At 39.6% G+C, this 23188-nt stretch overlaps 1 protein-coding gene across 3 annotated transcripts in view; it reads right to left on the bottom strand.

Moving 5' to 3' along the window:
* Positions 1–953: 953 nt before the first annotated feature.
* Positions 954–23188, bottom strand: part of LOC126371714 (cationic amino acid transporter 3) — a 64140-nt gene continuing 41905 nt past the window's right edge. For all 3 annotated transcript variants that reach the window (XM_050017041.1, XM_050017043.1, XM_050017042.1), the window contains exons 2-12: positions 18320–18548; positions 17334–17483; positions 15437–15571; positions 14378–14482; positions 12196–12482; positions 10074–10311; positions 8960–9062; positions 8400–8548; positions 6515–6669; positions 5330–5438; positions 954–4241 (exon numbers count right to left, since the gene is read on the bottom strand). In XM_050017041.1, coding sequence (XP_049872998.1) covers positions 4117–4241; positions 5330–5438; positions 6515–6669; positions 8400–8548; positions 8960–9062; positions 10074–10311; positions 12196–12482; positions 14378–14482; positions 15437–15571; positions 17334–17483; positions 18320–18548 — 1785 coding nt within the window. In that variant the 3' untranslated portion in view covers positions 954–4116. The remainder of the gene's footprint in view (positions 4242–5329; positions 5439–6514; positions 6670–8399; positions 8549–8959; positions 9063–10073; positions 10312–12195; positions 12483–14377; positions 14483–15436; positions 15572–17333; positions 17484–18319; positions 18549–23188) is intronic.

Below are 23188 nucleotides of genomic sequence, written 5' to 3'. Positions count from 1 at the left end.
TTACGTCCTTGGAATGTTGCAGAGATACCAATTTAATGGTAACACTTACGTCATCAATGAGCTAGCAATGGCGGCTTGTATGAGCATACCTGGTTTTCTTATACCAGGGTTTGACCCTACAAAGAAAATTACGTAAGCACCTTTTTGAATCACATTCTGATGTAATTTTCTTCAACAAAACCACTATTTCTATCGATTTTTTTATTTTATTAATTTCATTCTAGTTATAAATTGAGCCCACAAATGTTTACCTAGATTGAAACTAGCGTGTCTATTGCTAGATTTTTAAAATGGCGTTTACGTGGTTTTCACTATAAGGTGACGATATATTTTAGTGTATTGAGGTTAACATACACTTATTCAATACCTACAAATATCATTTTAAATCTCATAAACAGTAGACTTCTGTTTTTAAATCGTTTTTTACTTTTAATTTATACATAAAATGTGGTTTAGGGAATGTTTTCCTCACGTGTGGCGAAGCCAATCGACAGATTCGTATGCACTATTCCATAAGTGTGCGCCGACTCTTATCCTATATTATTTTATGCTTGTTACTTAATAATGTATGCAAGTAATTTTGATGTACATTCTATTTACTTTTTTTTTATTTTATTTACTTTTAAGATAATTGAATTGTTATTCGACATGTACTTATTTCATGAAAATAAATTATGCTTTTATTAGAAAACAGTTTTTTTTTAATATATTTCTTAATTCGAATAAGATGGAATATAGAATAATACTACGTATAGAATGGGGGATGGGTTAATTTATCTAAAATTGCAATAATTGCTATTTGACATTTGTTTGCATTGCGCACTTACCTATATATGCGCATATATCAAATTGCAATATAGCTGTTTTTACTCGTGTAATAGTTTCAATATGACCCAAGTTACCAAACGAAAACGCGATATGAAAAATACACTTGCAAAACAAAAGAGAAAATGTACCATCATAGCATTTATTAAATCATTAAATTACGTTATTCTTCACAATATTCAACTTCTCAATAAATCACAGTTTGTTAATACTTACAGCTAAGTTTACACTAAGTTAAACATCACAAATCGTTACAACTAGTGTATATACTAATGGAATGGCTGGGAGTGGACTGTGACATCGTGACGTGACTGTAAGTGTGCGTTTCCACAGAAGCAGAGCTGCGCGGAGCTAAGCAGAGACTTCTAAAAATTCACGGCTCCGCTCCGCTCAACTCCGCGCAGCTCCACTTCTGTGGAAACGCACCTTAAGTGATTAAATCGTGGCTGACTTTGCGAACTGACGTATTTGCAAAAAACATTAGATACGTCAGTTAGCGACGTCAGGGACGATGTTCGGTTCAGACTTTAAAACTAATGACTGTTAAATAAAACACAAAAAGTTGTGTAAGAACTTACACAGCATACAAAACGTAACATAAGGTCATGACTGAGTGTGTCCATATCACAGATCATATATTATAATACGTCCATATCATGATCTTCTGACTATTCTTTAACATAAGATCACGAATGTATCCCAATTCTTCAATTTAGTTAATTAGTATTACTGCTTTTTTGGATGAATTGCTTCGATGTGGTGTTTTCAACCCCCCTGATCTGGCAGATCAGTAGAATCAGGCTCAAAATTTAAATTATGACAGCCACAACACCATGTCACAATCCCAAAATCACTGTCACACAGTTACAACACAAATACATACTATACGGCTCAGCCGTTATAAAATATATTAATATACAATACTACCGCCAGGCTATGAAAGCGTAAGGTAACCGCTTTTATACCATAACCGCTTTCAAACCCTGCCTAAGGCGATTCTCACACTGCCCCGCAAGATGCAGCGTAGCGCGTGGATGCGTGTTCTTCCGTTGCTTGTAAATATATCCGTTTGTATAGAAAACACGCACGGTCTAACACACAGAAAATGCATCCACGCGCGTTCATGCGGATGCATTTTCTACGCTGCATCATGCGGGGCAGTGTGAGAATCGCCTAAGGCTGCCTGTCCCCGCGTGAAGCGAGACAGCGGATTAACGGAGAAATAGTAACCAATAGGATTGCGCCAACTAGTTCACAACTCCCTGTCTTACCATACAATACAAAAACTCTTTATCTCTTTATTTTTTTTCTTTTCTTCCCCCTAGCATTATCCCGTTTTAGGGTCCGCTTACCAATTATTTATTGCATTCCATGTAGTACAATCGGGTGTTACATAGTTATAGGAACTAAAACATGGACCCTGGTGGGCACACCAACGTTGAAGGGAAGAGAGGAAGTTGTATTAAAATTAAAACTTCATCATCAGCGGGAGCTAAGCAAAAAAACCGGACCTGTCAAATATTCAAGTTAGGTAAGCGGACCCTATAATGCTATCCCTAGCATTATCCCGTTTTTCACGGGGTCCGCTTACCTAACCTGAAGATTTGACAGGTCCGCTTTTTTACAGAAGCGACTGCCTGTCTGACCTTCCAACCCGCGAAGGGAAAACCATGCATTTCTCGGGAATGTGGGTTTCCTCAAGATGTTTTTCTTCACCGTTGGGCACGTGATAATCATTTATGATCCAAACACGAGTTCGCAACTCCCTGTATAAGTTAATGTTTCTCCTCTCCGATGCCTCGCTCCGCTCCGATGGACAGGCAGCCTAACTCATTATCCCTGTTATGTAAGTCACAAGTATTTTATAAATAAATAAAATATTTTTAATATAACACTTTCCTACCTTTACAGTCGCGACCATACTATGACACTAATCCATAGATATTAAATAATTACATTAATTTCATTGTAGCATATTTTTTTATTATCTATGGACAGTGTCTCATGGAAAGAGTGTGAGAGAGACCATCTCTTGAACTTCACTTCAGGAACATTTTCTACTAAGTACCTTGTTTTAACATCGAATACAGTTTGTGGGGTATTTAACTACTTTTCTATAGGCAAGATATTCTAAAACAATTCCTTTTTCATCATCATCATCATCTCCCTAGCATTATTCTCTTTCACAGGGTCCGCAGACCTAACCTGAAGATTTGACAGGTCCGGTTTTTTACAGAAGCGCCTGTCTGACCTTCCAACCTGCGAAGGGAAAACCAGCCCAATACAGGTTATGTCACATAACTCCGAAAATGCATTTCTCGGGAATGTGGGTTTCGGGTTTCCTCACGATGTTTTCCTTCACCGCTGAGCACGTGGTAATCATTTATGATCCAAACATGAATTCGAACATAATTCAACAATAAATTTAGGCCTGTGCTGGATTCGAACCTGCGACTTCAAAGTGAGAGGCAAGCGTTCTACCAACTAGGCTACCACGGCTCCAATATAAAACAATTCCTTTTTAAAACTAAACTATTCTGTGAGGTACAGTCATGAGCAATATCATGTACACACTTTAGAACCCTGTCGCACTATCATATTTGACATTTAATGAGACTTACGGTTTAATTTGTCAAAAAAGTTAATGTGACATGGTTTCAAAGTGTATACATATTAGTGACCACTCGTGACCATATGTGCTATGCTTCGGCCAATACCTGTATACATGTATCATACAGATACATAACCATAGAATAAAGAATAATACTATGTACAGAACGGACACTCCGCCACGCACCAATTTATATCGGTGCCAAGCTAGTTACTTCATCCCCGCTGGGTCTCACTTTAGTCTAAATGGCCGTAAGCCGTTGAGGAGTAAGAGAGCACGTGCGGAATATTGAATATCTCGCTCGCTCTTAAGCGTTAGGTGGCACAATAGATTTTCGTATGGAGTGTCTTGTCTGACCATCTCGCTCGTTCCTAAGCGTTAGGCGGCACAGTAGATTTTTGTATGGAGTGTCCAGGCTGTGATATTAATATTACTTAAGTACCTCTTTAGGTCATAATCATATGATATAATTAACCCCATTAAAAATAACTTGATTTTGCACTCGATTGAGCAGGACAGATATATACACAGCCTAGTGTGACAGAGACACCAGAAAAATACTTTTCTGACAGCTGCCATTATAATCAAGCTATTTTTTATACAGTATACCTCATAATTCTCTGGGTTCACCTTCTGGCTTTTTTTACATACTTAATGAATTATTTCTATTGGTAACCCCATCAGAACTTGGTGGTGATATGTTTAGTGTCAGTCTTGCCGTTGCTGTTCCCGTTGACTGACGTCTTCACGTTCTTCTCATTCAATGAGCTGTTTCGGATGCCGTACATGAAGTAGATTAGGTAACCTGAAATGTAAAACTATGCTGTAGTTTTGTAAAGATGATATAATGAAGAATCCTTTGTGCAAAGGATGATGTACTTAATGAAGAATCTTCCGTGCAAAAAATTATATGATGAAGAATCTTCTGAGCAAAAGATGATATAATGAAGAATCTTCTGTGCAAAGGATGATGTAATTAAGAATCTTCCGTACAAAATATGATTTAAATAAATAAAATTAAAATAAAGACGTTTTTAGGGGGTTAAAAAAGACACATTGAAGCAATTCATCTAAATAAGAAATATTGCTATTTGACATTTGTTGATATATCATAGAATAAAAGTATAGAATGGTAACTCTCCGCTCTCCACCAGAGCCTGAGCTTCGTTTACCTCACCCCCCTCTGTCTTACTTTAGTCTTCAATCGTATGGGTGTCAAACGTCACACACACAGATGCACGTGTACGATAATGTCAATGTGTAGTGTCTGTGTAAAACGAGGCGTTTTGTATGAAGTGTCCGGGGTGTGGCATAAGCTGAAGCTTATTTACTGAATTACTTACTTTTTTTTACATGACACACTTTTGCGATTTTATAGCGTCGCCTAATAGAGAAAACAATGTAAGTAAACGCCTTTTTTAAAAATTGAGTCCGTACCTGGATTGAAACTAGCATGTCTATTGTTGAGGAAAATCAAGTCACAATAACAGAGTTGAAGCACTATAGGTAACATAACATAACATAAATAGCCTATATACATCCCACAGCTGGGCACAGGCCTCCCCTCAATCAACCGGAGGGGGTATGGAGCATACTTCACCACGCTGCTCCACTGCGAGTTGGTGGGGGTGTTTTTACGGCTAATAGCCGGGACCAACGGCTTAACGTGCCCTCCGAAGCACGGAATCATCTTACTTTTTCGGACAATCAGGTGATTCAAGCCTGAAAAGTCCTTACCAAACAAAGGACAGTCTCACAAAGTGATTTCGACAATGTCCCCATCGGGAATCGAACCTCCAGATCGTGAGCCTAACGTTCTAACCAGTAGACCACGGAGGCTGTTACCACCACTGTAGACCACTGTAGGTAAGTATTTGATAAATTGTAACTCACCAATGACCAGCCAGATGATGAACCGCACCCAGGTCTGGTAGTCGAGCTGCGCCATCAGGTACACGTTCATACACACGCTCAAATACGGCACCAGCGGAACCAGCGGTACCTGCAACATTTATTCATCGTCATCATCATCAGCCCATTAACGTCCCCACTGCTGGGGCACGGGCCTTCCCTATGGATGGATAGGGAGAACGGGCCTTAAACCATCACGCGGGCCCAGTGCGGATTGATGGTTATTAACCACTGCTAATGCAACCGGGACCAACGGCTTAACGTGCCTTCCGAAGCACGGAGGAGCTCGAGATGAAAACTTTTTTTATGTGATCACCCATCTTATGACCGGCCATTGCGAATGTTGCTTAACTTCAACAATCGCAGACCGAGCGCGTTTACCGCTGCGCCACCGAGCTCCTCCAACAACATTTATTCATTCACAACCAATTCAATGAGAGACTTTCCAATTGGCGTTCCCCAAAAACACGATAGATGGCGTTGTTAAGTCTTTTCTTCGTTTAAATTTCTAATTTCATGAATAACAGACATCTTTTATCTTTGTTTTCGGGTATAGGTAAATGATGACCCTTTTCATTACACCAAGGTACAATTACAACTTCCACGTTATTATTCTGATCAAAATAAAGAGAAGCAATATAGGTATATAGCAACATCGTTCTATACATCATGTGAACCTAAAATCAAGAACAATTAGTTTTATATATGCTTCTGCCATAACATTACATTTTTAAATAATTATACGTATGCCCGTAGTAAATAAATAAATAAAAAATACGTCCCGCTGCTGGGTACTGGGGGGTTAAAAAGGCCACACAAATAATCTAGAAAAGCAATATTACAATTTGTCATTTCTTAACATTGCTCACTTACTTTCATATGCTCAAATGTCAGATTGCAATATACTTTTTAGATGAGTTGCCTTTTTGCATGTTGTAGAGTACACCACCTTTTGTATACTGCCATGATTTGGCTCGCCAACACACCATCACTCTGTACAGGCAGACCGTCCTGTAACAGTCAGTCGTATGCGCCCCAGACAGGGATAGCAATATCAATACACTACACATGTGAAGACACGCAGACCAAATAAATGTTTCTATCTAGTAAGCGGTATTCACGGGCAGAGCATGTACTTCGACGTTCAGCCAACGCCAATGAACGTACCTTGAAGGTGAGATGCTTGGTGTCGACTCTTGGCTGGCGGTACAGCACCACCAGCAGCACCACGAGCGCGCAGCCCAGCGCCGCCAGGGTCGCGTCCAGTGCCACACTCCCCGCCAGCAGGTGCTGCATGAAGCAAGTCACCAACACCAGCACGACTGGAATGGAAACAATTTGAATGATGGACACCGTTACACCCCTGACACTCCATAAAAAAAATCTTACCAACTTCTTCTTATCGTGTGGGTTATGAGGTGGATTACCAACCCCATCAACCCTGGTGTCAGGGTTATTATAGAGCCGCCAAAGGCCCCTGACATGGCTCATGTAACGACTACACACTTACATCAGTAAGTAGTGACCGGGACCAACTGCTTAACGTGCCTACCGTTTATAGTCATAGTCATAGACATTTATTGATAATAATAATTACACGTCACAGATATTACAAAATTCAATGACATTAAATATTACTACGGAATTCAATACGGAATTAATACGGTATACATATCTTACCATGTAGGTACAGTATGTATACGCTTTGAATCCATGTCACATTAACTGTTTTTGACAAATTCAAACGTAAGTCTCATTAAATGTCAAATATGATAGTGCGACAGGGTTCTAAAGTGGGTACATAATATTGCTCATGTCTGTACTGCCTAATGCGTAGCCACACCTCAGACACCTCATGCAAAAAACCTCGTTTTACACAGACACTACACATTGACGTTATCGTACACGCGCAATTGTGTGAGTGACGTCTGAGGGCTGCCAACTACAATACCTAATTTAACCTTTTTTTTTAATCTTTATTTAAGAGCTTAGTCACAAACAGAAACTATGTCGCTCTATAAGGCAACAAAAATGAGTACTAAAAACAAATTACATTACTTATCTTAAGTTTACGCCTATATTGACCAATTTATAAAGTGCTTTGGCCTTTTTCGATAATGGGTTTGCCAAAGCAATCAGAAATCAGAATCAGAAGTTAGGTTACATCCTCCAACATATCTTAAATCATCAAAAGTATTGAACAAATTGAACCTCGCGGATTCGTTTCGAGTACACTCCGTGACCGTTAGGACTTGGACTTAGATAGTTACTATTACTTACGCAGGGATCTTTTATAGAGTAAATAAGTCATTAAGTACATAAGTAAGTAAATGAGTAACTAAGTAATATTAAACAGAACGACCACTTCAGTACAATTAGAGATTATATTACAATAAGATAACATATTGCAAATCGACTCAAATGCGCGGTAATCTGTTCAAGTACGTAAGCTAGTGTTGTGACGTTCATTAGCTTAGTGTTGTGGCTTTTTGGCCGGAACGGGACAGTTGCTTTCTTCATTGAATCATCTAAATAATTAATACGAAGTGGTGTTTTGTGGTTAATAATCGCATTAAGTTAGTCGGAAAACATTCGCGACAGTGTTATTATATCGAAGTATTCAATCAACAAAGTGTACCTAATTACCTATCTATTTTCGCTTCGTGCCAACAAGCCGCTTCAAAACTCGAAAGTTTATGCGGACTTTTGAGTTAATTCTTTTGGGGGTTCAGAGTAGGAGTCTGCTCCGAGGGTGGGGCTTAGGTTTCATCATTCATCGTCATCACCTTTCATCATTTCATTCATTATCAAGAATAAAAAAATACGTAAGACATGGCTGTATGGGCATAGTTCCCTTTGCCTTTCCCTGCGGGGAAAACCAAAAGAAAAAAAAGCGTAGTGTTGTATCAGTCGATATTAGGGCGATCGATTCATTTCTATCTAACAGTAAAGAAGTAAACAGGTGTTGTAGGTAGGTACTTCTATAACTTCACACAGTAAGTCATAAAAGGGTGGGTACATAACAAATGGTTCAAGGTTTGCGATTACTCACAGAAGATGAGTATGGTAGCCTTGGCGATATTAGCAGACAGCTGGGTGGGGTGTTTGAGGCCGAGCAGGTTGAAGGTCTGCCTGATGATGGAGTAGCCAGACTCCGGTACCGGCTTCGACGGGAGCTGCAGGGACGACTCCTCTTCGTATCTGGTAAGATAATTATTAGACATAAGGCATTTTCTTCTTCTGGCTTCCGCAGTTAGGGGTCGAGGCAACACAAACAGAAGAATACTATAAAATGCTATAAAATGCTTCATCATCATCATCATCAGCCGTAAGATGCTTATTAAAATAATTTTCTATATGATGGATCCATCTATCATCACTGATGATTACACGTGAACCGTCCATATGTCCGGTATCAGTTACCGGACATATGGATGATGAATGGATGATGAATGATCATATTTATGGGCCATCCTGATATCAGGTATATAGCTGATGGTGTTCCATATAATTATATAATTTATAAAACATGTTTACTTTTTTAATTAGAAATTAAGCCATTGTCCTGTAATTAAGTATGAACATTAAAAAGCATTGCATGAAAGATCCTACCTTAAAATGAGGACACTAGTAGCGACAATGGTGTAAGCGAGAAGCGTTCCGATGGACATCATGTTGATCAACTGATCCAAGTTGAATAACCCCGCCATTATAGCTGCAACAAAAGCAAATAAAATACATTGCTGAAGTGTTTCGGAATATAAACTACTTTAATTATACCTTTCAGGTTTTCTGACGAACTTTTGGTGGCTTTGCCAACCTGCCAACGTTGATTTTTTCGTTTTTCACCTTTGATGGATTTGCTCTTGGGCCCAGACTTGCCCGAAGGCATTGACGAGGCCTAAGATAGAGCGAACTCGTCTAGAAGGTGCCTGTTCACACTGGCCTTGAAAGCACCCGGGTTATATGCATTCGGAAATACAGAACACGGCAGAGAATTCCACTCCTTAGTAGTGCGCATAATAAAGGACGATGCGAAGCGCTTTGTGCGAATAGTTGGGCTATCCATCAAATAGGGATGGGACCCGGTCGTACGTCTGGAAGTCCGAAGATAAAAGGGGGATGGTGGAATGAGCTCGTGTAGATCGCGGGCACACTCCCCGAGCAGTCTGTAGAATATCGACGGATAGTTCTTCGGGATGGGTTAGGAGGTCAATAACCGACCTCATCAACCAAGGTGTTGCGGATGATATTGAGCCACGACAGTAAGACGTCTATCCACGTAGATAGCATTCGCTGCGTCTATTGGTGGAAGCCCTCGATATAATTCTGGCCAAAGGCTCATAATCGAAACCCAGCTCTTATTTATAAGTTTTCTGTCATACTCAACCCTAACCCCTATGAATGTGTTAATATCTGAAATAAACATCACAGATAGATAGATACATATTATGGAGTGAGGCATTGTATTAAACTCCGTGTCTCACATACCTAATTATATGTTGGTTTGATATTACTGACATAGTTCATAAGATATTTACTAACAACTATGGATGTGAATAACAGTTTTGAATTTGAAAAAAATGGAATAATTCGCGCCACGCGCGGCGCGGTTCACGGCACAGTTCCCGTGCAGACCCTACTGAGCAACCCCTATGAAATGGCAGTGTTTAGAAAAATTGCTGCATCTACTGCTGGGTGCTTGGCATGTTAAGCTCAAACTAACCTGACAGCAGCCCGCTGATGAGGGTAGCCAGTAGCGGCGTCTTGGTCCGTTGGTGGACGGTGGCGAAGGGCCGGAACAGCACGCCGTCGCTGCCCATGGCGTACAGCACGCGCGGCAGCGGGAACATTGCACCCAGCAAGCTGGTGCACAGCGCAAAGATGGCGCCGATTGTCACGATCCATTTGATGACCGGCATGCCTAGTTCCATGAACACGTGGGGGAAGGGGGCTGCCGCGTCCTGGAAGGGAGAATGATACATACGTATTTTAAGATGTTAACTCGAACCTTTAAGACTCCGCGCGTCCTCAGTTGGGGCAACCTCAAGGTCTTCCTCGAACTTGGCTCAATATGGATATTCTTAGTCTCAACCTTAACTCAACTTTACTCCAATAAGGCATGACGTCATTAATTTCGTATTATTTTGTTAGCAGTGTGATATGCTCGATTCCAGTGAGTAAAGTCCTCAAGTGCTCATTGGGTGCGGGTTAGTCATTAAAATATAATACTTTTGTGGACTTTTTGCTTTTCTAAAACATACAGAACAGCTTAGTCAAAGTATGGATGACAACTCTAATTCTGACAACTGTTCTACGCGCTATGCTAGAATAGAACGCAAAGACTAAAATCATCACCGCAGCGTTATCCTGTTATCACGCTGCTTCTGCTTACCAAACTTGAAGATTTGTCACGTCTGGTTATTTACAGAAGCGACTGCCTGTCTGACCTTCCAACCCGCGAAGGAAAAACCAGCCCAGTACAAGTTAGGTCATATACATCCGAAACGCATTTCTCGGGAATTTTGGTTTCCTTACGATGTTTTCCTTCACTGAGTACGTGATAATTATTTTATAATCTAAACATAAATTCTAAAATCATTGATTTAGGCCCGCGTTGAGATTTAAACCTGCGACCTGACGGTGAGAGTCAAGCGTTCCTCCAACTAGGCTACTACGGCATACAATTCAACGCAAAGACTACAATAGGCAAGTAAGTGGATAAATTCTACACCTGAAGCCAATAATAATTCAATTCAATTCAATCAGAACAATTGATAAGTTCAAATAATTAAAACTAAACAAAGCATAGTGTTAGGTAGAAAATAATAAATAAATAATCGATCGAAGTAATCTCGATTGTTACATCACTATGCTAATGAACGTCACAACACTAGCTTACGTACTTTGACAGATCTAATTCTTACCGCGCAGGCTTTTTGGCGGGAAACGGGAACGGGACAGTTGCTTTCTTCATTGAATGATCTAAATAATTAATACGAAGTGGTGTTTTGTGGTTAATGATCGCATTAAGTTAGTCGGAAGACATTCGCGAGTGTTATTATATCGGAGTATTCAATAAACAAAGTGTATCTGCCTATTTTCGCTTCGTGCCAGGAAGCCGCTTCATAACTCGAAAGTTTATGCGGACTTTTGAGTTAATTCGTTTGGGGTTCGGAGTAGGAGTCTACTCCGAGGGTGGGGGCTTAGGTTTCATCATCATCACCTTTCATCATTTCATTAATCATCAAGAAAAAAAATACGTAGGTAAGACATGGCTGTATGGCCATTGTTCCCTTTGCCTTACCCTTCGGGGAAAACAAAAAAAAAATCTTACCGCGCATTTATAGGTTACTGAATAGGGCTTTTTGGCGGGAGGCGGGAACGGGACAGTTGCTTTCTTCATTGAATAATCTAAATAATTAATACGAAGTGGTGTTTTGTGGTTAATGATCGCATTAAGTTAGTCGGAAGACATTCGCGAGTGTTATTATATTGGAGTATTCAATAAACAAAGTGTATCTGCCTATTTTCGCTTCGTGTCAGAAAGCCGCTTCATAACTCAAAAGTTTATGCGGACTTTTGAGTTAATTCGTTTGGGGTTCGGAGTAGGAGTCTACTCCGAGGGTGGGGGCTTAGGTTTCATCATCATCATTCATCACCTTTCATCATTTCATTAATCATCAAGAAAAAAAAATACATAAGACATGGCTGTATGGGCATAGTTCCCTTTGCCTTACCCTTCGGGGAAAACCAAAACAAAAAAAAAAAAAAAAAAAAGGTTACTGAATAATAGATAGGTACTTAAGTACACACATATTATTATTTAAAAAAATAAAACCACTAACCTGCAAATAATAAGGCCACATCATAGTCAAAACAGTCGCGATACTGAAGTAAGACACGAATATGATGACCAAGGACAACACGATTGACAGTGGTATGTCTCGTTTGGGGTTCTTCGCTTCCTCCCCAGTGGTGGCCACGCAGTCGAATCCTACGAAGCCGAAGAAACAAGTGGCTGCTCCCTTCATGATGCCGTCTACTCCCCAAGGCATGAAGCCACCTTCGCCTGCCTTGTCTTTATATTCTTCTGGTATGTCTGTCGGGTCTATGCGCCAGTTCGCTGGATCACCTGTGAAGTAGAATTTGGTTAAACGTGGTGTTGAGGAGTTTCTTTTTATTTACTTAACGGTTGACCATAGCTGGCAGCACGGAACCGCATTTTCCTATGTTTTTATCCTTTCTTACCGCGTAAGAGTGAGCGAGACAGTGCGCGAACGTTCCCCTGATTCCTTAGCGGCTTACGGCCATTTCTAGACTAAAGTAAGACCCAGAGGGGGTGAGGTAAATTTAGCTCGGCGCCCGCTACGTATTCTTGCGGGGCGAGGAGTTACCATTCTATATGCAGTAGGTGGAGGAGCTCGGTGGCGCAGCGGTAAACGCGCTCGGTCTGCGATTGTTGAAGTTAAGCAACTTTAGCAAAGGCCGGTCATAGGACGGGTGACCACAAAAAAAAAGTTTTCATCTCAAGCTCCTCCGTGCTTCGGAAGACACGTTAAGCCGTTGGTCCCGGCTGCATTAGCAGTCGTTAATAAACATCAATCCGCACTGGGCCCGCGTGATGGTTTAAGGCCCGATCTCCCTATTCATCCATAGGGAAGGCCCGTGCCCCAGCAGTGGGGACGTTAATGGGCTGATGATGATGATGATGCAGTAGGTATAATTCTTTATTCAGTGGTATAAGTGAAGATCTTTTCTTCAATGAGGGACAACAAATTACTTCTACAAGTTATTTTAATTACTTATTACCATAAAAATAGAGTAAGTTAGAAGATTTTATTTATTCTTTTACTTAGTAGTGACAAATCGCTTGTCACTTGTAATTTCGTAGTCAACTTGTGCGACCATAAATCGTATACTTAAGTAAGTACAGAACGAAGACTAAAGATATTGGTGCTAATTTCAGTACACACCATAAAATTTTATTTTAAGTTAATAAATCTGTCTTTTTTTATCCGCCGAAAAGGAAAGGGACGGGTAATTTCAAAATTAACTGTTGTCAATCATCCGTCCCTTTCCTTTTCGGCGGATAAGCAAATGACAGGTATAACTTAAAATAAAATTAGGAGGTGTCAGCAGGAATCGGGTCCAATAAATAAAGTCCGCGCCACGAAAGAGGCTATCGTCGCAAATTCTACATAGAATTATTAAGAAACCTTTGGAGTAACTAATTCTAATGACTACCAACAATGTAATGTACCCTTCTCAATGGCAAATAAATGATTATGATTATGACTAATCCATTAAAATCCGAGGACTCCCTTTGTGGCGCGGACTATTTATAGGTATTTTAAACCTGGTTTTAACTTTAGTCTACGTTTCGTTAGAAAGACAAATTCAGTCAAAAGCTGTAAATGTGTTCTGAGTGCTCTGCTCCGTTAGACATTACTGGTATGAGTTTAAGTATGTATACATACATACTTACAGCATGCATTGTTCACGTGACATACAATTTCACAGCTTGTTTGAACATCTGTTCAGATTAGCTCTGTTTGTAAGACAATGTACGCTCTGGCGTTATTTAGATAAAAATAACTGCTTTAACGTGTGGCGTGACAAATACAGAGATAAACTCCTGAGAAACCATTCCTCAACAAGGTAAAAGTACTTATACAGAGTGTTAGTGACTCCGCATCGCATACTGACGGGGATGGTGCAGCCTACGGTTCAGCTCATGATTCTGTCATCATCAGCTCCCTAGCATTATCCCGTTTTTCACAGGGCCCGCTTACCTAACCTGAAGATTTGACAGGTCTAGATTTTACAGAAGCGACTGCCTGTTTCACTTTCCATCCGGCGAAGAGAAAACCAGCCCAATACAGGTTAGGTCTGTACCTACCAAGTGAAATTTACCGACGCAAAAATATGGTACTGAAAATAATTAAAAAAAAAAATGAGTTTTGCGATGGAAACTGTCACTTGTAACTCAGTATTAGGTAGTCACTAACACCCTGTATAAAATCTTACTTTTAATGGCGCCTGCGACGATGACGATCCCGACGGTGATCATGTTCAGCGCTGTGAACACGTTGTTCAGCTTCGTCGACTCGCTCACACCCACAGCCAGCAATACTGCGATAAACAAAAACATAACACATAATATAACAGCATAGCAACACACCGGGATCCGCAAAGAGGTTAGGTTAGGTTAGAGCAGATAATAAGGAATAATACTACGTATTAGAACGGCAACTCTCCGCTCCTTACCAGCGGCTGAGCTAGGTTTATGATTTTTGGCCGCTCTGTCCACCCCATTAGGCATTACAAACGTGAGTGGACAATAAAATAATAATAATAAAAACCTTTATTTTCTCTTCACAAAAGTAACATAAGTGTAGGGTAATGATACATATTAAGTATAGTGCCTTTGTGAGAGACTAGTGTCTATACCAGGCCTCCAAGCTCTTACGGAACTCCTACTGCCTTACAAATAAACCTGGTGCAACTTTTTATAAGTACCGATCATAACCTACGAATAAGCGCTACCTACAAATAAACTCGGAATAATTTATACCTTGGTGTAACGTCTCATACTATCGCTAACCCAACCCTAGTTTAAGTTCGGAATAACCTAAAACTGACTGACATTGAAAGATGTCATTTTTTGGTGATTTGTTGGTTTCTTCTCGGATTTTAAATTATCTCCTTATTATCGGCTTATACCAGGTTTAACTATTCCTAGTATAATATTGAAATAAGGCTGTTTTTTTATTTGTAAGGCCGGTAGTTTATAACCTTATAAATATAGGAATGAATGCCAAAACAAAAACAAAATTAAGCAGTACACAATGGCAGTAAATACCTCTATGTAAAGTAAATGTAAAGATTCTGTGTGTGTTTGAGTGTATGTGTGAGTGTGCGCGTGTATGTACTGTCACAAGTACTAATATATATATTATATACACTTTGAAACCATGTCACATTAACTTTTTTGCAAATGAAACCGTAACTCTCATTAAATGTCAAATATGATAGTGCGACAAGGTTCTAAAGTGGGTACATGATATTGCTCATGACTGTACTCACTGGTGATGACAAGTACGAGCGCGAAGGCGAACGCATCAGGGTAGTCAGCGAGGAAGGAGACGCTGATGGGCGCCAGGCGGTGCATCGTCTCGGCCATCGTGTTGTTGCACAGACTGTCGATGTACTTTGCCATGCCTGGAACAAGGGAGATTTAACACATAAGTCTGGCCTAGTGATGGACGGTGTCCCAAGTAAACACTACTAGACAATAACCCCCATTTGTCCGGCCAAGTAGTTAATGCCATCTGCGGCAAATCTACAATAAGTCACGTCAAAAAAAAAAGCTATACAATAGACTATATACTATTAGACTACTCGTATAATTCTATTAAAAGTTGTTGTTATAATTCTATTAAAAGTTATTTCTTGATAAAATGTTAATAATAAGTACTTATATAATTTATACTAGAATATATATAATATGTTACATTAATTGTTAAGTAGATAATTGGTTAAAGCTTATTGTATAAATGTAAATTCTGACCACGTAACAAATGTTATGCTTAAGTTGCTGTGCCCCAACGGGGCGTCACAATGTACCTGCCACATCCTGTATACCACCTATGTAAAACTGTGACTTGCAATAAATGATTATGATTATGATAGGCTAGTTTCCATCTAGTCAAATCAGTTACTTTTTACTAAACGTCAAAACACGAAATTACTATAGAATTTGTATGAAAAAGCGCACTGTTGAACTTATTATTACGTCTATTTTGTTTGAAATTCAAAATATATTATGTAAGTTAAATTAAAAAAATAAATGTTTTTCGTTAGTGTTAGATCTGTCTTTATTTAGTATATAATCAGAATTATAATTTATCTTAAACCAAGTACACGACCCAATTCGCTGTGTTGCAATTGCCTTCGCCCTAACTGCGTTTGTTTTATGATATTCTTTTTTTAAATGTAGTTTGGCCCAAATGGAACTGATTACTTTGCTAGACAAATAGCGAGCGCTGACATTTCTATGGGTAAATTTTCAAGGATTTCTTTTTGTCTCAGGATGTATAATATAATACGGAATACTTAGAATATTACTTCTATACAATAGTGCTATATTATAATAAGCATTTTCGTATTTAACAATAAATCAACCTACGATTTTCCGTGAAAAATATGGCATTCTTATTATTGAACAACACGCGTAGGTATGACTGACGTCTTAAAAACAAGTTTTTAATAATTTATTCACGGTAAGTACAGCTAAGAGAATGTGTTAATTATTAGTTAATTATAATGCAAGAACCACCAAACCCAAAAAGGTCCCAGGTTCGATACCGGTTGAGAAAATTAAGGAACGTGGAAATGAAAATAGTACTTCTTTGATCGATGATTGCCTATGCGCGGTAGTGGAAAATCAACTAGATTTTTTTGACGTGGCTAATTCCAGGTTTGTTTCAGATAACAGTAACTACTTGGCCATTGATATACTGGGCCAATCCTGGGCAAATGGAGAGCGCCCACCCGATCACAAGTGGTAGTGGGAGGGGGGGTTATTTTATTATCTAAATGTAACAAATACGGCTAAATAATTGAAATTTTATTTTCCCTACAAGTTGTTTTCCGGTCAGTCAGTTAAATCCGGTTAAAAAAAAACTGCCAACAACTGATAACTGGTGTTTAATACGGAGTGTCAGTGACACAATAACGAAAACTTTGTCAGATGATTCAGACTACGATTCTAAGGTCATATCAAATGGAACTTCATTTGGAAAATTCATGAAAATTTTAATGTCTTTTTATAATTTTCAGTTCCATACATTTTGCGATGGAAAATTCCACTTGATAAGTATCAACTCGGAATCATCCCTCAAAGTTTTCGTTACGGTGTGACTAAAACCTTATACGAATAAACAACAAACTAGCGACCAAGCAGCATGATTAAACAGCGTACCTTTAGCGACACTGGCCGTGCCAATGACGTACTCCAGTATGAGATTCCATCCGATGGTGAAGGCGATGAACTCCCCCACGCTGACATAGCTGTACACGTAGGCTGAGCCCGCTTTGGGCACGCGCGCTGCGAACTCCGCGTAGCATAGACCTGCGGAAAATATCACAATCATCATCATCAACAGCCTCCGTAAATATAATAAAGCTCACCTTTTGTAATTTTATAACATTAACTATATTTTCCTTTACTTTTGACAATCAAATACTTATTAGCATATAATACAATTTTACAATTTTATATCAGTCAAAATTGCATCCACGTCCCTCCAAACTCTGACCAACGAAACAATCTCCCGCCTCCAAACATTTTTCTTTTTTCCGTACTTATTTTTAATTCCGGCCAGTGTTGCAATGTCTCGTAAACATTTTACTCTGAGATTGTACTAGATTGGAATTGACCTTAGGGCTCAAACTGGATGACAGCGGCAGCGGCGCGGCGGCGACAGCGGCGCGGGGAGCGGCGCGGCGGCCGCTGTTCCGTTCTCGATGCCAGCGGCCAAATCGCGCGGTGTTGCGGCGGTATAGAGTTGTGTATCAAATGAACGCGATGTCGAAACGACGACAATGCATTTTCGATTGTAGTTCTTTTGTTTCGTACGATTTATTATGGGCAAAAAAAGATCTGATTCCCTATAATGAACAAAGGAAACAAAAAGGCGAGTTTCAAACGCAGAGACACCGCTCGACTAGAGCGCACCGCTTGTACCCCGCTCGCCGCGCCGCTGCCATCGAGAACACTTCAATGTCAATCTTAGCATTTGAAAGCGCCGCTCCCCGCACCGCCCCCGCCGCCACGCCGCTACCGCTGTCATCCAGTTTGAGGCCCTACACTCTGAGAGTTGTCTCATAATTACCGGATTTATTGCACAGAACTTAAAAGAAATAGTATGTTTGTAAGTACAAAGAAAAGATTATCATCCAACTCACCAGCAAAAGCAGACGCGATAGCAGCGACCAGAAAGCTGATGGTAACAGCGGGCCCCGCCACACTCTTAGCCACAGCCCCCGCGAGGACGTACACTCCTAGCCCCAGGGTGCTGCCGACCCCCAGGGCGGTCAGGTCGAACAGACCCAGACATCGGGAGAGCTGAGACACCTTCCCGTCGTCCAGCTGTTTACACCGCCGAAACGCCGCAAGGATCTTTGCACATCCCATCTGGAAAAAATAGGATATTAACATAAAGGTGCTGATTCCCGCGATACAGGGTTTCCCTAGTACGGGGTCCGCCAGTAATGTATACATGTTTAAGTTTTTTGATAAATAAACATCTTCTATTCTATTCTATTCCTGTAGACACCGTCGAATTTTATTTTAAGTTACTTATACCTGTCATTTTCTTATCCGCCGGAAAGGAAATGTTTGGATCACGTGCTCAGCGGTGAAGGAAAACGACGAGAGAACACCTATATTCTTGAGAAATGCGTTTCTGTGGTATGTGACCTAAATCTGGCTTCCCTTCGCGGGTTGGACGGTTAGACAAGCAGTCGTGTAAAAAACCGGACTTGTCAAATATTCAGGTTAGGTAAGCGGACCCTGTGAAAAACGGGATAACGCTTTTTTGTTTGTTTGAATAAATACGAATTTTTATTAGATTGGAACTAATCAGCAAATAAATATGATACCGAACCTGTTGACAATTTCCAAACGGAATTATCCGGTTTCCAATATTAGATATAATAATCGTGGATATCAACGGTAAAGCTTCAAAATCTAGATTTCTAATACGAAAATAGTTCGTTATTTGCATAACAAGATTATTTCGATTAGCTACTTAATTATGGATTAAAAGAATTTCGCATGGACAGGAGGAGGACTCGGTGGTGTAATGATTGACACAGTCGTCCCGGCTTGACGAGAGCTGTGGGTTCCAGTCCCGTCCGAGTCAGAAAATGTATCGATTTAGTTTTCCTTTCCTAAGATTATTTGTCAACAAAACCTAAACAATAAATAATTGCCACACGTGTCTAAAGGCCCACATTGACAACATATCGTCACCTCATAGAGTATGTAAGCAATATTGTTGGAATTCGCGTTATAATGAAAATCACGTAAGTGTCCTTTTGAAAAAATAACTTTCTGATGCGATTTCTGTTACCAAAAACCTTGCAATAGACAAGCTGGTGTGCTGTCAATTTTTACCCAGAATGAAATTAATTGTTAGAAATCGAGGCTTTGTTGAAGGAAATCATATCATAATGTGAATTTTTAAAAAGACTCTTACGTGCTTTTCATTATAACGCGAATTCCAACAATATTGCTTATATACGGGTCAAACTGATAATCTCCTTTTTTGTAGTTGTTTAATTAAAAATCATCCTACATCTCCAAATCAACCGGATATTCTATTATCGCAAGCATGACTATCAAATGTTCTATACAATGTTAACCACTAAAACGCCATAGAAATTGATCTACGTACCTATTAGTTGCGCTGTGCCTAATGAGATTAGTTTCGGTCATCAACAATACAACCACATAGACGCATAACATAACGTAAACAGCTTAAACACCATCCGGAGGGGGTACGGAGCATACTCCACCACGCTGCTCCACTGCGAGTTTGTGGAGGCATTTGGTCTACTAGCCCGGGACCAACGGCTTAACGTGCCTTCCGAAGCACGGAATCATTTTACTTTCGGACAATCAGGTAATCAACCTGTAATATTCTAATCAAACTAGGGACCATAAAGTATTTTTTGTGATATGTCCCCACCGGGAATCGAACCCAGGACCTCCGGATCGTGAGCCCAACTCTCAATCACTGGACCACGAAGGTAGTTACGTACAATTGTTATGGGCGATAAGTTGATCCCTTGTCGTCTTAAGGTTTATCATCCGACTTACGACTTTATATCAACAGTGGCTTTAAATTGTATTAGATTATTTATCGCTCTGCTCACCGCGTTAAGGATTCCGAGCGTATTATGCATGAGTTTATGTACGTATTGATCGAACCCGTTTGCGATTGGCTTCAGTATCGTTCCCTTGATTCTGTTGACTGTGCGCGCGCGCCGTGACGGTCAAGGATGTCGGTGAAGTAGCTCGTCATTAGGGTTGACCATCTTGAACTTAAATTTTCAAACGAATTTATTTAATTTAAGATGTATCGTTAATTAAAACTAACTAAAATATATTTGTAACGAGCTTCAACACGTGGGACTGTGGATTTTAATCAGCTACCTCACAATGACATTCAAATGTTTTTCTACCTCCAAAATCGGTCCAAAATTATCGGGTGAGAGCCCTAAGACATTCCCATTTGCTTGTGCAGCTAAACCTATAAACAATGATCAAAAATATCTTTATTCAACAGGTAACATAATTACTTACACTTGAATCGTCAAATTTTACATAATGAAATGAACGTCTCATCCGCCTAAAACTACTGCAGCTTCTCACAACCTGTATAGCCGGGGAAAAGAAGCTGCAAGAAAAACCTCGACACAGCTAGGACCCTAGACGTTCTCTTAAAAAAATAAATAAACATATTTTATGTTTATTTTATATTATTAAACAATTGAGTAATTTAGCCGTCTAATGTCAGTTCTAAGACAGTTAATCCCATGCATTCATACCTTCTAAATAATCACTAACCTTTTTTACAAAGCTTCTGTTTAACTACTTTCTTAAAACAGTTAAAAGGCAAATTCTGAATGTCAATGGGATCCTTATTGCTACATGAGTAGGCTTTATACCTTTTAGAATCCCTGTGTCAAACGACTATTTATAGGTTATTAATTTCCTACACGTTCACGCTGAGACAGCCCTATAGCGTACCAGCGCGTGCGCATCCAATGTCAGCGCGTCGACTTGTCAGTCATGAGCAGCTTTGTTGTTAGTGTCAGGTGGACTGTTACATGTAGGAACCATGCTTACATCAAGTAGGTTACACACAACATAAGTTTAGAAGATCAACAAATTTAAAAGGCGTCCCTAACTTACACTACTAACAGAGAACTAACTTAAGAAGTACTAACAAATAAAGTAAACATATTATATTTTGTAATACTGATCCTGTAAGGAACATAAAAACTTTGTTCTTATGATTATTACCTATTTAGAAAATAGGAATGCAATCTTTTTCTTATCGTGTGGGTTGTGAGGTGGAATACCAACCCCTGGTGTCAGGGTTATTACTGAGCCGCCAAAGGCCCCTGACATGGCTCGTGTAACAAGTACATACTTAACGTGCCTTCCACAGACTATATCCCATTTGGGGTTGTCAGAGGTACCTACATCGTAAGTTGAACTAAGTACACACCTCACAGAGTTTTCTGTTAGGCCAACGAGATAGTTGGTGAGCCGCGTCGCCGTCTATAATTGTCGAGGTAACTGTGATAGTGAAAATTGCACCTAAAATAAATAAATCACTCATTGCTGCAAGTCCGATACTGGGGTTTGAACCGGCGTTCCCGTTTCAGAAGCAAGCCGACACACAGACGACACGCGCAGGACCAAGGTAACTTATGAACTTCGGCTAAGCGTTGCGTTGAAACAATTAAATAGATAGATTATAGAATATTAGATTATTGAGCACAATGGACACAAAATACAGTGATAAGGACAACATATACAGTAAAGCACAACAGGCGGCCTTATTGCTCATGCGGCAATTTCTTCCAGTCAACCTTTGGGTACAGGGAAAATTTTGTACAAGTATAATAATAGCGGGTTAGTGCATTCTAATAAAATAAATAATAAAAAGTACTACCTACATAAAATAAGTACATTTAACTATTTATATTTATACATAAATATATAAAATTAATATATATAAATATTGGCATACCTATATATATAAACCATATATATGACTATTATACATGACTAAATAATTTTACATACATATAATAACACTATATAGAAAAAGGAAAAAGGACAGATGGTTTACGTAAAAGAAGAGGATGCAACTAGGCCATCTATGCGTACACCTATAAACCTTTTTTTTTTAATTCTATACTAGATTAACATCATAATCGACTTTATTAACCCTATTCTCTGGTTTATGTTATGTTGCGAACCTTTTTTTCAAAAACAAGTTAACGAGCCGACGTCACCGACTCTCGCGCATTTAGTGTCGGTTTCTGACAACTTGTCAGATTTCAATGTCTTTGTTGTCTGGGACGTAACGGGCTGGTAAACACATCTATTGTATACTAGTAAATGTTTGTCATAGATTTTTATTTACGTGTAAATTTTAATATTATGCAGTTTTTTTTTTTCACGTGACTTTTTGTAGATTTGCCGCAGATGGCATTGACTACTTGGCCGGACAAACGGGGAGCGCTGAGGGCTCTCACCCGGTTCAAAATTTAAGACAACCCTGAGGGTGCCCAGTTGGGCGCGAACCTCGGCTCAGGGCGTCGTCTGAGAGAAAGAATATTTGAAAGAATTAATCGACCCTAGTGGGTCGATAGCGATAAGCGCTGAATGAGGGAGGTTAATATGCAGTGAAATCACTGACATACTATAATAAAATGTAATATCAACCTGGGTGGTCCAATTCCCGTGGATTTGGAATTGTATTACAATTTTATTATTTTAAAGAACGTCTAGGGCCCTGTGCCTAGGTTTTTCTTGCAGCTACTTTTCCTTGGTTTAGTACGATCTACTCTGAATCGGCGTGCGTGTATGAAACGTTTGATGAATGTAGAGGAAACATGACAAGTGTGTCAGGATCGAAACAAATGGAATTAGTCTCTGCTTAACCCGGTGGGAAATAAGCATGAGTTTATGTATGTATGTACTTTTCCCGGGCTATACAGGTTGAGAGAAGTTGCATTAGTTTTAGGCGG

Source organism: Pectinophora gossypiella, chromosome 13 (genome assembly GCF_024362695.1).
Source record: "Pectinophora gossypiella chromosome 13, ilPecGoss1.1, whole genome shotgun sequence".
NCBI lineage: Eukaryota > Metazoa > Arthropoda > Insecta > Lepidoptera > Gelechiidae > Pectinophora > Pectinophora gossypiella.
The sequence above is the reverse complement of the archived record's forward strand: the minus strand, read 5'-3'. Positions and strand labels throughout refer to the sequence as shown.